Source organism: Brassica napus, chromosome A5 (genome assembly GCF_020379485.1).
Source record: "Brassica napus cultivar Da-Ae chromosome A5, Da-Ae, whole genome shotgun sequence".
NCBI classification, from domain to species: Eukaryota; Viridiplantae; Streptophyta; class Magnoliopsida; order Brassicales; family Brassicaceae; genus Brassica; species Brassica napus.
This window is the reverse complement of record NC_063438.1, coordinates 7,080,753-7,095,600: the sequence shown is the minus strand read 5'-3', so window position 1 is coordinate 7,095,600 and position 14,848 is coordinate 7,080,753. Positions and strand designations below refer to the sequence as shown.

The window sequence follows — 14,848 nt, the reverse complement described above, 5'->3', positions numbered from 1 at the left end:
ATGAAATTAGTCTAAAAAAATATAGTTAGGCGTACCCAGTGACCAGTTCTTTAGTTGTTTGTGTTATCGATGGCTTGCGTTTGAGTTTTTATACACTAACGTTTTGGTCAGGCTCAGTTAACTGTAGGGTTTTTAGTTTACTTCCATTTCACCGATCATTAAGAACTGGTCACCGGGTACGCCTAACTCTACCGGGTCCAGCTCTCGCTATAACTGCGGGTCGATTCTGCGGCAAGCGATTGTCCCTCCCGACTGTATCCTTTGTGTTCTGCAGTTGTGTTTGATGTCATTTCATGTGTTTCCTTAGGTTTGAGTTTGTGTTAGTTTTATTTATGTTGATCTGCTACTAGTATACTCTGTCAATGTCTGTAAAAAACTTAAAACTGGTAATGAAATCTTAACATTTTTTACCAAAAAAAAAAAATATATATATATAGTTTATTTAGTCGAAGAATCTACGATTAATTTTGTTTCTTTAGTTGTGTGGACCTTTTGTTTTGTCTTTAGTTGTTTGTGTTATCGTTGGCTTGCGTTTGAGTTTTTATACACTAACGTTTTGGTCAGGCTCAGTTAACTGTAGGGTTTTTAGTTTACTTCCATTTCACCTACTTAAGCAATTAAAAAACAATTATAGCATGAAATTAAAAGTCCCTAATTAAATTAAGTGGAATCAGTAAATGACAAAAAGCCCAAAGACAGAAGAAGCAGCCCAGTAAGAGAAAGGAAGCGTCGAAGCTCAGTGGAAGGAAGAGGCGTAGAAAGCAGAATGTTTTGATATGGCGAATAGCAAGTACGAGTATGTCAAGTCATTCGAACTGGAAGATGAAGTCATGCTTCTGATACAGTTAAACGTAACAGGGAAAGTAGAAGAAGATGAACAGTAACTCGTATTGATTCGATCCAATGTTTACACAAAGAATCGACTCTCACTCGCCAAGAGATACATGTAGAAACACTCTAGATCTGAGATGAGGAATCAATGGTGATTTTCCTAGAAAATCACCAAGAAAATATAGAGAACATAGATGAAGAAGATAACAAACTTTCTTGACTATTTTCGATGATTCTAACTTCTGTTTTCTCCAGCTATATATCAACTCAATCTTGCTGACGTGTCACTATTAGCACCACCACTTTTCCTATAGCAGCTTCCTAATTTGATCCTTGTTCGGATCGATGGTCGTGATTTTTCTAGGTAAAGTCTCTCTCGAGCTTTTTCAAGGAAGTAGGATGTTCTGTTCTTAAGTTAGTATTGATTTTGGTTCTACTCAGAAGTTGTATTCTTTTTAGGTCTTGTTGATTTTTAGTCTCTCTGGAACTGTATAGGGAACATGTATTTGTTGTAGCTTTCACAATTTGAATGTGGACATTACTTGTATTTGTTCTAGTTTCAACACTTTATGAGTCGATAGTGTTTCATGGAAACTTTTAACTTTTGATAGGTTTTCCCAAGTTCATGAGTTTGAGAAGCCTAATGATGAAGCAGCCCTCAATCTTTTGAATTCATGTTCAGCTGCGGTTTTGGAAGAGTTTCCTGATATCATCTTTGCTTATGGATACAGTGATGAATACAGGTTCCAAAGCTCACTTTGTTTGACTTTATTTGTCTTAGGTTTTTACACTCTCACTCATTCTCTACTATTTTCCTTGTCTTCCGTAGCTTTGTGTTCAAGAAAACATCAAGATTCTACCAGAGACGAGCCAGGTCTTGATTCATCTAAAACTTGATCGATATATAATAAAAACCTTTTGCAGAATAATATGTGCTTTGCATTTCTCTGATTGACTCTTACTCTTTACACTACCGTTTTTTGTTTAATACGCAGTAAGATTTTGTCGTTGGTAGCTTCCTTCTTTGCTGCAGTCTACGTAACAAAATGGAAAGAGTTCTTTCCCCAAAGAAAACTGGAATATACTCCTTCTTTCACCTCAAAAGTCGTAAGTTGTGCATCGCCAGAGGTTCTTCAAGCTTATCTCGCGTGGAGACAACAAGATTGTAAGACATACTGAGCTCAGAAATAATGTACTTGACACCACGTTCATGATAATTTTGATACTTATTTGCGTCAATTGTCTTCTGTAACGTCTAACAAGTTCCGTTTCTTATTCGTTACAGGCCACGCCAATAATCAATACGAAACTTGTTTTTGGATGTTAGTTAAAAGTGGAATGACCATAAGCGAAGCACAAGAGCTTCTTAAGGTGTGTTGTTAGTGCTTTAAATTGCTCTTTTTACCTTCTTTGCATTGTTATTTCATTGTTTGTCTATTTCCATTGGATACCTGCAGGATACACAAAAGCAGCAGAAAAATGAGCTTCTCTTTCACAAGTTTGGTATCAATTACAAAACGCTTCCTGAATTGTTTCGACAAGGATCATGTCTCTTCAAGAAAAAGGTGATAAGTTTATATTTTCTGTTAGAAATTATATATATAGCGCTTCTATGCTTGCTTTAATATGTCATGTGTCATTTAGAATATAGACCTTCCAATTGAAAGTTAGTTCTCTATGAAGGGTTACTAAGATCAGTTTGTTGAACAACATGATTGGCGCACATGTACATTTAGGTTTTTCATTTTAGATGTTAATTGTCTGAACCCTTGTAAAAAATATTGTCATGTGTAGCTGAAAATATGTTGATGTAGCTGAAAATATGTGTTGTCTTCTTTGTATTGTGTTTTGTGACAAGTTAGATCTTCTCTTTTCATTGCATCTTGCCTGATGTTCCACATAAATTCGTCTTATACCGCAGACTTATTATAGATTTCGAATATGAGATACTTCCATTTAACTTCATTCAGGTGGAAGAAACTGTAAAGCATGATGAGAATGGCAATCCTGTAAAAAGATTGAGGAGAAAGGCTGTGTTGGTACACTCAGAGAATATTGCTGCAAGAAGCTTTTGGAATGAGCACCCGTCCCTATATAATGATCTTGGTCACTTCTCGAAAGATATTGGCAGAGTTGAACCAGATTTCGTTAGATCGTTTCAGTTCGAGAACAAATTGTTACCTCTAACTTGGGTCGTTGTTAGGATTGACGGCTCTCACTTTCACAGGTAATCTTTTTTTTTTTTTTTGCCTTAAACTAGTCATGTCCTTGTGCTCCCTAGGATTCAGCTATGTCATGAATTGGTTTACTTCTTTAGCTGGCCTCTTTAGTTTGCTGATGTTTTTTTGCCTCAAACTAGTTCTTGAATCCTAACTTGCATTTTCATCACTAATCAACTAACGTTATATGTTGAAAATTTATTTTGTGGAGCTTGGCTTGGGGTTTTGGTAGGTTTTCTGACGTTCATGAATTTGAGAAGCCAAATGATGAGCAAGCTCTGAAACTTATGAATTCATGTGCAGTGGCTGTTCTCCAGGAGTTTGAGGATATTCACTTTGGCTATGGTGTGAGTGATGAGTACAGGTCTCCCCTCCATCTCTCAGCCTCTTGTACATCAGCTTTTACATATTTAAGTTATTAATTAAGTTCATCATGATATGCTACAGAGAGTATATGTGAGGAAAAGAAGAGAAAGAGAGAACAGAGGAGAGGAGGAAGAACAGAGTGTTGGCCGTTAGAGTTTGATGACGTGGATTATTCTGTTACGAGTATTAGAGAGTAAGAGGATTGTACTTGGGCCTTGGTATATAAGAGGACCCAGGTAAGAGAGGTTAGTCAGTCAGTTAGAGAGTCTTGGGCTTGCCCTTGATTGTGAGAGAGATTGTATTTGGCTTAGTACTTCGACTTGTGGAGTCTAAGAGGGGTGGTTGGGTGGATCTTAATCAATAAACATCTCAGTTCTAACAAATTGGTGCGAGTGAGCGCTCTGGATCGAGAACCATCGCGACGATGACGAAGAGGACGAAGGATATCGGCGACGGTCAGGCGGATCCTCCGATCACCTTGGATTTGCTTGCGGCGACGTTGCGAGATCAGTCGACGGTTCAGATCGAGACGAATCGGCGATTCACCGAATCTTTTTTCGAGTTGGAGAAAAATGCGAAGGAGATGGAATCGCGAATCGAAGCCTCGATTGAATCAAGGATTGAAGCGTGTTACGAGAAGATGTGCTCGCGGTTGGAGAAGAAGCTTTCTAAAACGATCGAGGTTTCCGGTGATTCACCTCAACCGTATCGTCATCCTAACTATCAGGTACATAACACAAACTTGGAACCTGGCCGTAGCTCTAGGAATGAAGATGCGGTAGATCGAACTTCGATTGTTGGTAACCGTGAGAGGATGTTGAAACGAGTAGAATTACCTGTGTATGATGGTTGTGATGCGTATGGATGGCTAGCTCTTGCAGAACGTTTTTTCAGGATTGGCGGTTATGATGACCGAGCTAAGTTGGACGTAGTCTCAGTGAGTCTAGCAGGAGATGTACTCAGCTGGTTTAACAGTGAATCACATCGCAGAGGGTTCAGAAGTTGGATGGAGTTTAAGCAGAAACTGATAGCAAGATTCAGCAAAGAGAAGTTCAGGGATCCGAGTCAGCCATTCTTTGCGGTTAAACAGACTGGTACTGCGGCTCAGTATATCCATGCCTTTGAAGATCTATCAACGTTGGTAACTGGTCTGACAGATACGCAGCTCGAAGGGATATTCATGAATGGGTTAAAACCTGAAATGAGAGAAGTGGTAACGATGTGCAAACCAGTTGACTTGGATGAAATGATCTCTACAACATATCAGATGGAAGACAGTGTTTTATATAAGGTGGTGTGTAGAGAGAGACAAGCAGAAAGGAAAGACAATTCAAAAACAACGTCTATGAAATCCTTTTCTTCTGGGAAGAGTAGTTCCGGTTGGACTTTTAAGCCGACGCAGACAAAGCCAACTGAAGCAGGAGGACAGAGACCGCAATTACGATTGACTGAGGCTCAGATAGCAGAGAAAAAGCGCTTGGGACTGTGTTTTTCCTGTGATGATAAGTGGTCAAGGCAGCATTTGTGTCCCAACCGTACGCTTCAGGTCTTGACAGTCGTAAATGGACTGGAGATGGAAATAATGGATCAGTCTCTAGTTGAAGTAGAGGAAGAGATAGAAGATACTGAAGCTTCGATGATGGCACTTTCCTTGAGCTCGTTCTTGGGACAGTCTTCTTCTACTACAACTAAGCTGAAGGGAGCAATTAAGAAGAATTCAGTGGTGGTTATGATAGATAGTGGTGCGACTCATAACTTCATCTCACCTTCGACAGTACAGAAGACAAAACTTAAAGTTACAGAGAATACGAATCTGCGCGTCTTGCTTGGAACGGGAATCTCAGTTCAAGGGACAGGAGTGTGTCAGAAAGTGACGGTGGGGTTACCATCTATGTCCTTTGAAGCAGATTTTGTGGTTTTGGAGTTGGGAAATGTTGACGTTATCCTTGGAGTCGAATGGTTGAGAACGTTGGGCAAATGCATGGTGGATTGGGAACAGAATGAATGGTCTTTTGTCTATGAGGGAGCACCGGTGACGTTAAGAGGGGATCCAACGCTTCATGCTCAAACCGTATCTCTCAAATCATTCACATCAGATAACATGGTGTGTCACAAAGGAGTTGAGATGGAGGTACGATCATTGGAGGAAAAGGGTGAGACAGTGACGGAGTTACCATTACCGATTGCTCAGACGTTGCAGCACTATGACGGGGTATTTCAGAAACCGGTAGGGTTGCCTCCAATCAGAGGTCGAGAACATGCAATTGTGTTGTTGGACAGCTCTAAACCGATAAGCGTGAGACCTTACAGGTATCCGCACGCACACAAAGAGGTGATGGAGAGAATGGTTAAAGAAATGTTAGAGGAAGGGTTGATAAGGCCGAGCCAGAGTCCGTATTCGAGTCCGGTTCTGTTGGTTAAGAAGAAAGACAATTCACACCGATTCTGTGTGGATTATCGTGCATTGAACCGTGCAACAGTTCCAGACAAGTATCCAATCCCAATGATTGATCAACTGTTGGATGAATTACATGGAGCTAAGATCTTTTCAAAGTTGGATTTGCGGGCTGGGTATCATCAGATACGAATGCAGGAAGAAGATATTGCGAAAACTGCATTTCGTACGCATGATGGACATTTTGAGTTCTTAGTGATGCCTTTCGGTCTCACCAATGCTCCGGCCACATTCCAAGCCTTGATGAATGATCTTTTCCGACAATATTTGCGGAGGTTTGTGTTGGTATTTTTTGATGATATCCTCATTTACAGCAAAACAGTGGAGGATCACGTGAAGCATTTGGAGCTGGTGTTGGATATTTTCGTGGAACAACGTCTGTTTGCGAACAGGAAGAAGTGTGCGTTTGCAGAAGAGAAGGTGGAGTATTTGGGGCATGTGATTACAAGCAAGGGAGTTTCAACTGATCCCCAAAAGGTGATAGCAGTGAAACAATGGCATAATCCAAAGTCAGTCAAGGAGCTGCGAGGATTTTTGGGTCTCACTGGCTATTACAGAAAGTTTGTTCAGAGCTATGGATCGATTGCTAAACCGTTGACAGAATTACTGAAGAAGGAGCAGTTCTTGTGGTCAGAATTTTCTCAACGGGCGTTTGATAAGTTGAAGCAGGCAATGATCTCAGCTCCTGTACTGGCACTTCCGGATTTCAATAAGCTGTTCATTGTGGAATCAGACGCTTCGGGCTTTGGGTTGGGCGCAGTTCTTATGCAGGATCAACACCCAATAGCGTATTTCAGCAGGGGATTAACTCATAAAGAACAGCAGAAACCAATCTATGAAAGAGAATTGATGGCAATTGTGATGGCCATTCAGAAGTGGAAACATTATCTCTTGGGAAGAAGATTTATTGTGCGGACTGATCAACAGAGCCTAAAATACTTGTTGGAGCAGCGTGAGATAACACTTGACTATCAGCGTTGGCTTACGAGAATCTTAGGGTATGAGTTTGACATTGAGTATAAGGTTGGCAGTGAGAATAAGGTGGCAGATGGGTTATCTAGGATTGATCACACTGCTGAGGAAAGGCTGACTCTGGACTTGTTAGCATTAACGGTTCCTTCTTCTTTGGAATTGCAAGACTTGTATAAAGAGATTGAGAAGGATGAGACTATTCAGAAGTTGATAAGGAGATTCAAGGCTGAGGAGCAAGTGAAAGCGGGGTTTACGTTGGTCAATGAGCGCTTGTTCTTTAAAAACAAACTCGTCATTCCTGTCAATTCCAAGTACATTCAGTTGATTATGCAAGAATGTCATGACAGTGTTTTGGGAGGGCATGCTGGGGTTTTGCGAACATTACAACGGGTTCGGGACCTGTTTTACTGGCCGAAAATGCGTAAGACAGTGCAGGAGTATGTAGCGGCTTGTCGTGTGTGCCAAACGCATAAATCTTCGACTCTTTCTCCTGCTGGACTCTTGCAGCCAATTGAGTTACCCGTGCAGATTTGGGAGGATGTAGCGATGGACTTCATTGAAGGATTGCCTACTTCACAAGGGGTTAATGTGATTCTTGTGGTGGTAGACAGGCTCAGCAAGTATGGCCATTTCTTGACATTATGCCATCCTTTCACCGCTGTGGACGTGGCAAACAAGTTTACTCAGGAGATTATCCGACTACATGGCTATCCAAAGTCCATTATTTCGGATCGCGACAGAATTTTTCTCAGCAAATTTTGGAAGGAGTGTTTCAGGTTGTCGGGGACTAAGCTGCGGTTCAGCACAGCGTTTCATCCGCAGTCTGACGGGCAATCTGAGGTCCTGAATAGATGTTTGGAAACTTATTTGCGTTGCTTTGCTTCCACACATCCTAAGACGTGGGCGAAATTTTTGCCATGGGCGGAGCTGTGGTATAATACGGCGTATCACACGGCATTAAAATGTACCCCTTTCAAGCTTGTGTATGGTCGCGATCCTCCTCATTTGCTGTCATATGAATCAGGATCGACGGCGAATTTTGAAGTCGAATCGGCATTAAGGGAAAGAGATAGGATGTTGGGGTCAATAAAGGACAATCTCTTACGGGCACAAGAGCTGATGAAGAACAACGCTGACAAACATCGTCGGGATTTGGAGTTTGAGGTGGGAGCTTCAGTTTTTCTGAAACTGCGGCCGTATCGACAGCATTCTGTGGCTCGACGTTTGTTCCAGAAGTTGGCAGCGAGGTACTACGGTCCTTTTGAGGTGATTGGGCGAGTTGGACAGGTGGCTTACCGTCTTCAGTTACCGGAATCATCTCGGATTCATCCGGTCTTTCACATCTCACAGCTTAAACCGGTGATTGGGAGTACAACGGTGGTTTCGGAGTTGCCTTCTCGGTTGGATGATAATAATGAGTTGGTTATTGAACCAGAGGAGCTTCAGGATACTCGTTATGATGAAGAAGGCCATTTAGAAGTGTTGATCAAATGGCGTAATCTTCCGGATCATGAGATGTCCTGGTTGCGAGCTAGCGAAGTGAAACATCAGTTTCCAAAATTTTCACTTGAGGACAAGCTGAAACTCGTGAACGGGGGTATTGATATGCTACAGAGAGTATATGTGAGGAAAAGAAGATAAAGAGAGAACAGAGGAGAGGAGGAAGAACAGAGTGTTGGCCGTTAGAGTTTGATGACGTGGATTATTCTGTTACGAGTATTAGAGAGTAAGAGGATTGTACTTGGGCCTTGGTATATAAGAGGACCCAGGTAAGAGAGGTTAGTCAGTCAGTTAGAGAGTCTTGGGCTTGCCCTTGATTGTGAGAGAGATTGTATTTGGCTTAGTACTTCGACTTGTGGAGTCTAAGAGGAGTGGTTGGGTGGATCTTAATCAATAAACATCTCAGTTCTAACACATCATCGATTCCAGCTTTGTTTTGAAGAGAGAATCTGAGCTCTACCAAAGACAATCCAGGTTAAAACTAAGTTTTATTAGCTCTCTTTACAGTTTTGGCTCTATCTCCATGATTCTTTTGGTTCCTACTTCTTAATGTCCTGATATTGTATTGCAGTAAGATAATATCTGCAATCGCATCCTTGTTTACATCCACATATGTGATCAAATGGGGAGATTTCTTCCCTCGCAAAGAACTGAAGTACCCTCCATCGTTTGATGGACGAGCAGTATGCTACCCAACGTACAAGATTCTTTTGGATTACTTGGCTTGGAGACAAGTTGACTGTGAGTAAATATAATGTCTCATCATCTATGTATGGGTGTGAAATGAAACCTTTATATATGAGTATTCTCATGTTTTTTTGTTTGTCTGGCAGGCCATATCAATAATCAGTATAATACATGTTTCTGGATGCTTGTTAAGTCTGGAAAAACCAAAACACAATCCCAAGATTACTTGAAGGTACATTGTTATGGTGGAGAAAGATTTCATTTTGTCATGACTTGAAAATGGTTTTTCTTATTTGTGAATGGCTTTTCCAGGGAACCCAAACACGAGAAAAGAACGAGCTGCTTAGCAGTCAATTTGGAATTGAGTACAATACATTACCTCTAATCTTTCGAATGGGTTCATCCGTTTTGCGCTCAAAGGTTTGGTATTTGCCTTTTTTATTATCGAATCTCTTAAAGCTTTGTATAGGAGGAAGATGTACAATGGACTAGCTAAAGAAAGGGGCAAACTGGTTCTGTTTCTTATTTTCACAACCAATTAAATTACTCAAACCTTGCTTATTGACTCTTTTAAATGGCTAAATCATTCACCAAACCTGAATGTTTGCTTCTCGTTTCTTATTCGAGCATATGAGTGGTATGGAAAATGTTTTCCATTACAGAGCATTTTGTAGTTTATCTGTTAATAAGCTGTCTGAATATAATCGTTTTCAGGAAGCTGTTGCAGTCGAGAATGGAGTAGTAGTTTCAGGGAAGAAACTGAAACGGGAAGGAGAAGTGGTGGTAGATCATTGCAACATCATTGAACGCGGTTTCTGGGAAGAACATCCACACATCCTTAGCTATTCATGAAACAGCTGCTTCTTTAATCAAAGCGTTGGAGACATGGAAACACTTTTTTAGCTAGACTTGTTTGTTTTCATGTTTGACACAAAGACGAGTAACATAAAGAGAAAAACACATTAACATAAATTCTCCCCCAAGTGTTGTTACAAGTTACTATTAGAACTTATATAAACAGAGAAGATACATCAAAGAGAACTAAAAAAACAAAAGTAAACGAGATGGTTTAGCGACCAAGTGGCAATGCTAATACAGGAACCAAACTTGGTCTTGCTTGCCTTGGCTGCTCCACAACTGTGTATTATCTTGGTCTGATCCATCTACCACCAAGTAACTAAACGACGGAACACACTGACCCAGTGAGACAAAACGACTGAACAAACACGACATTGCATACTGGCGGTTTTGGAGGTATGGTCTTCAGCCTCAAGGGTCTATCCGCAACTTTCTTAAACTGAAGTGTGCTTTGGTGGAATAACTGTAACACCCCATGCCGGACCACTAAGTGGTCTAAATCATTCAGTCCGTTTTAACTTACTCTTTAAAATACTCAGTTCGATTCATTGATTTATAGAGTTTAAACTCTTGAGCATTAGAGTTATGATGAACTGAATTTTTATTTATGTCACAAAAGATTTGTTACAATGAGAATTTGCTATATAAGCTATTACAATGTAAACGATCCTAATCAGTCTATCGCAAGCCAAGTCCTTCACTCTTAGTGACCATCTGTTCTCATCAGAAACGGATGCTTCAACAGACCCGAAGCGCTTCCTCTCTCCACAGGATTCCTTGCGAAACACGTCTCTAGAAACTGCCGTGCTTCCCAAGGAACATACTCTGGAACCTCTGGTGCCTTGTCATCCAACAAATGACGCAAAAACTCCTTCGAGTCTTGGAACGGCCACGGAGGCTTTCCTGTGTGCATCTCCAACACAACGCAACCTAGCGACCACAAGTCTAACGACTTCTTCGCCACGCCGTAACGAACAGACTCGGGCGACATGTAAAGAGGCGTTCCCAAGTAGGGAGAATCAAACTCCCAAAACTTCGAGTCTTCTCCAACTTCTGTCGACAGTCCAAAATCAGAAATCTTCAACTCGTACGAAACTTCGTTCATCACACCAACATTAACATCACGTGGAAACACGAGAAGATTGTCCGGTTTGAGATCGCAGTGGACGTATCCGAGATCATGAACAGCGACGAGTCCTTGAAGAATCATACGAGTGAAGTCTCTGATCATCGTATCCGTCAACGACCTTGTTTCTATGAAAGAAGTTAAATTTCCACCAGCTGCGTACTCCATCGACATGCTGTAAACTTTTCTCCCGTGAACATTGAAACCTCTCGACAGAGATGCTCCAAAGGTTTGCACGATTCCGGGACAATCTCTGAGCTTAGATAGAATCTGAAACTCGTCGTGGAGATAGTCGTAGTAGTTTGAGCTTTTCACGGCGTGGTAGTGCGGGTTCGAGCCGTCGGGTGTAGTGACTCTGATGAGATTGACAGAACCACCCGAACCTTTGCCCAACGATTTCACAAACTCCATCATACTAGAATATGTACTTTTCACTGCAACTAAAACCCTAGTTAGAGTCTGAGTTTTTTAATTTGTTTGAGAGAGAAAGCAAACTTCTAGAGTTGTATAATTAGGGGATATGATAAAACTTTATTCAACTATATATATTAGATACTTCTAAATCAAAAAGGAAATTGCTGAACAATCAAAAAAGGAAATTGAATAGTGACCGTCGATCTTACACGGAGGATCCACCAGGATCCGATCTGGACCGTTGAATCAATTGCCAGGGAAACAAAAAAGGAATGATGAAATTGAATAACGACCGTCGATCTTACGCGGAGGATCATCTATCATTGGTTCGATCTGAACCAAACGGTTATAGATGAGAAACTGAATAACGCACCGATGTTACAGTTGGTAAGAGCTTAACCGTTGGCTCAAAACACTTGACTCCCGTTTTTGGTCATTGGACTTTGCTAGTTTATTATAGAAAATAGGATTATCAACACACCGCCACAACTATACAAACACATGATCATTATTTAATCTCCGGCTACAACCATAACTATTCACACATCATCATTCTTGAATCTTCGGCTACAACAACAGTCATGCAAACACATTGTTCTCTTTATGAAGATACAAACTCACAGTGTTATAAATTTTAATCGATATGAAATAGACAAAAATTACTTTAAAAGACAAATACGAAAATTTTGTCAAAAAAGAGAGAGACAAATATGAAACCTTTATATAACAACAAGTCTAAGTTTCTATAATAAATATAATATACATAAATATCTCTTACTAATATAAGGTAAATAAATAAGATTTTTTTTAAAGAGAGTTGCATATAAAAACTATAGAAAAAGAAAGTACGAAACTTGAATCCATGCAAATTATGAGATGGTCACCGCCGCATCACACTTGGATAGAAAAGCATAAACAAATTAAGTGTTCCATAAAAATACAAACCACATAAATACAGGGGATGCTTTTGCTTTGCCTAAACAAAATCATTACACATATCGTTCCAGTGATATGTCATGTATTGACCATAAACAAATACGAATATTGCAATTTTCAAGAATATAGGAGGAAAAAAATGGCAATTCTTCATCAAAGTTCAATAATATATACTTGAATAAAGTGGCTAAGTCATAGACCAAACCTGAATGTTTGCTTCTCGGTTATTATCAGGATTCATGCATATATATGAATGGTTTGAAATATGTTATCTACTGCAGAGCATTTTGTAGTTTATCTGTTAAACATATGTATGAATATATTCATTTTCAGGAAGCTGTAGCAGTCAAGAACGGAGTAGTTTCAGGGAAGAAGTTGAAACGGGAAGGAGAAGTGGTTGTAGATAATTGCAACATCATTGAACGCTGTTTCTAGGAAGAACATCCACACATCCTTAGAGCTATTCATAGAACAGCTGCTTCTTTAATTCAGCTTTGGAGACATGGACACACTTTTTAGCTAGACTTGTTTGTTATCTTGTTTGACACAAAGACAATGAAAAGAGAAAAAATCAATTAACATAAATTCTCCAAGTGTTGTTACAAAGTTACGTATAGAATCTATACAAGTACAAACAGACAGATTTCAAAGAGATGAACAAAACAAAACAAAAGTTACGAGATGGTTCTATCAAGTGACAATGTTGACACAGGAACTAAACCACTGCTCCTTGATGTTTCCTCTGTACAATCCTCACAACTGTGTATTAATTTGCTCTACACCATCTACCACCAAGTAACAAAGCGACAGAACACACTGATACACTGAGACAAAACGACTGAACAAACACGAGATTGAATCCTGGGGGTTTTGGAGGTATAGTCTTCAGCCTTAAGGGTCTATTCAAAACTTTCTTAAACCGTGGCGTCTTTGGTGGAAGAATTTTCACTCTTATTGGCTTCTTCATTATAACCCTAGACTTCATTACAGCCACCGACTTTATCCTACTTCCGGCGCCTGTAACCATCACTCTCTTCTCATCAGAAACTTCCGGAAGAAGAAACGGATGCTTCAACAGCTCCGAAGCACTTCCCCTCTCCACAGGATCTCTTGCGAAACACGTTTGCAGAAACTGCCTTGCCTCCCAAGGAAGAGACTCTGGAATCTCTGGCGCTTTCTCATCCAATAAATGACGCAAAAGCTCGTCCGAGTCCTGGAACGGCCACGGAGACTTTCCTGTGTACATCTCCAACACAACACAACCTAGCGACCACAAGTCTAACGACTTCTCCGCGACGCCGTAGTGAACAGACTCAGGAGACATGTAAAGAGGCGTTCCCAAGTATGGAGAATCAAACTCCCAAAACACCGACTCCTCTCCAGCTTCTGTCGACATCCCAAAGTCTGAAAGCTTCAACTCATACGAAACTTCTTTCGTTACACCAACATCATCACGTGGAAACAAGAGAAGATTGTCCGGTTTGAGATCGCAGTGGACGTATCCGTGATCATGAACAGAGACAAGTCCTTCAAGAATCATACAAGTGAAGTCTCTGATCATCGTATCCGTCAACGACCTTGTTTCCATGAACGAAGTTAAACTTCCGCCAGCTGCGTACTCCATCGACATGTTATAAACTCTTGTTCCGTTATCATTCACACCTCTCTCGAGAGATGTACCATATGTTTGCACAATTCTCGGACAATCTCTAAGTTTAGACAGAATCTGAAACTCGTTGTAGAGAGATTCGAAGTCTTGTGCGTTTGAGCTTTTCACGGCGTGGTAGTATGGCTTCGAGCCGTCGGGTTTAGTGAACTTGATGAGATTGACGGAACCAAACGAACCTTTGCCTAACGACTTCACAAATTTCGTACTTTACTTCGCTGCAATTAAAACCTAGTTAGAGTCTGAATCTTTGATTTGTTGAGAGAGATAAAGAAACTTTTAGAGTTGTGTAATTACGATTAGGATAATAAAAAGGAAATTTTGATTTAAGTATATACTATACACTACTAAATTGAATAACAACCGTCGATCTTATTGATTCGATCTTATTAATCAAACGGTTAGATTCTGGAGATTGAATAACGCGCTGTTGTTACACAGAACATCTACCAAGACTACCATTGGTTCGATGGTTCGATTTTATACCGTTGGCTTAGACGTTCCATGTGCAAAGTCACTTCACGCCCGTCTTGGCCATTGGACTAGCTAGATTATTTGATTATATCATAACAAACCTGATTATTCAAAAACATTATCATTCTTTAAGCTTCGGCTACAACCATAAGTATTCAAATACATCACCACGGCTACGACCATAATTATTCAAATACATCACCAGTTATTCAAGCACAGTGAAGATTTTTAAAAATCCTATTTAATGGTAACATTTTGCTTTTTTTTTTTTAAATTTCCTGATTCAGAATTAGCCGTTTCTAGCATTTTAGATGTCTTATAAACAAATAAAAGTGGGATGCGTT

General features: G+C 40.3%; 3 protein-coding genes across 5 annotated transcripts; 1 reads left to right on the top strand and 2 right to left on the bottom strand.

Annotated features, from left to right (window-relative positions):
• Positions 1–583: 583 nt before the first annotated feature.
• On the top strand, positions 584–10,004 carry LOC106392395 (tRNA(His) guanylyltransferase 1-like). 3 transcript variants are annotated; one of them, XM_048780805.1, is made up of 13 exons: positions 584–1,195; positions 1,443–1,574; positions 1,661–1,705; positions 1,827–1,996; positions 2,117–2,202; positions 2,289–2,396; positions 2,802–3,058; positions 3,283–3,414; positions 8,773–8,817; positions 8,915–9,084; positions 9,177–9,262; positions 9,343–9,450; positions 9,745–10,004. In XM_048780805.1, exons 5-13 carry the CDS (start codon positions 2,152–2,154, stop codon positions 9,880–9,882), a joined length of 1,095 nt encoding a protein of 364 aa, XP_048636762.1. In that variant the 5' UTR covers positions 584–1,195; positions 1,443–1,574; positions 1,661–1,705; positions 1,827–1,996; positions 2,117–2,151; the 3' UTR covers positions 9,883–10,004. The 3 variants fall into 3 exon arrangements, with proteins under 3 accessions (XP_048636762.1, XP_048636763.1, XP_048636761.1); XM_048780806.1 differs by lacking the exon at positions 584–1,195 and having other exon boundaries at positions 1,228–1,574; positions 1,827–2,023; XM_048780804.1 differs by lacking the exon at positions 584–1,195 and having other exon boundaries at positions 1,229–1,574.
• A 76-nt stretch (positions 10,005–10,080) lies between these two features.
• On the bottom strand, positions 10,081–12,275 carry LOC106419611 (mitogen-activated protein kinase kinase kinase 20-like). The gene has a single exon (XM_013860424.3). The coding sequence runs from the start codon at positions 11,426–11,428 to the stop codon at positions 10,592–10,594; it is 837 nt and encodes a 278-aa protein (XP_013715878.3). The 5' UTR covers positions 11,429–12,275; the 3' UTR covers positions 10,081–10,591.
• Positions 12,276–12,561: 286 nt separating this feature from the next.
• Positions 12,562–14,536, bottom strand: LOC106453598 (mitogen-activated protein kinase kinase kinase 20-like). Its single transcript, XM_013895830.2, has 2 exons — positions 14,517–14,536; positions 12,562–14,238 (listed from the first exon to the last, which is right to left on the bottom strand). The coding sequence occupies exons 1-2, from the start codon at positions 14,534–14,536 to the stop codon at positions 13,131–13,133; spliced, it is 1,128 nt and encodes a 375-aa protein (XP_013751284.2). The 3' UTR covers positions 12,562–13,130.
• Positions 14,537–14,848: the final 312 nt, after the last annotated feature.

Bases quoted from the DNA above. Each gene is read 5' to 3' on its own strand.
- LOC106392395 (XM_048780805.1), top strand. From the start codon at position 2,152: ATGTTAGTTAAAAGTGGAATGACCATAAGCGAAGCACAAGAGCTTCTT. The intron at 2,203-2,288 runs GTGTGTTGTTAG...GGATACCTGCAG, and splicing joins AAGCACAAGAGCTTCTTAAG to GATACACAAAAGCAGCAGAA. The intron at 3,059-3,282 runs GTAATCTTTTTT...GGGTTTTGGTAG, and splicing joins GACGGCTCTCACTTTCACAG to GTTTTCTGACGTTCATGAAT.
- LOC106419611 (XM_013860424.3), bottom strand. From the start codon at position 11,428: ATGATGGAGTTTGTGAAATCGTTGGGCAAAGGTTCGGGTGGTTCTGTC.
- LOC106453598 (XM_013895830.2), bottom strand. From the start codon at position 14,536: ATGGAACGTCTAAGCCAACG. The intron at 14,239-14,516 runs GTATAAAATCGA...AGCGAAGTAAAG, and splicing joins ATGGAACGTCTAAGCCAACG to TACGAAATTTGTGAAGTCGT.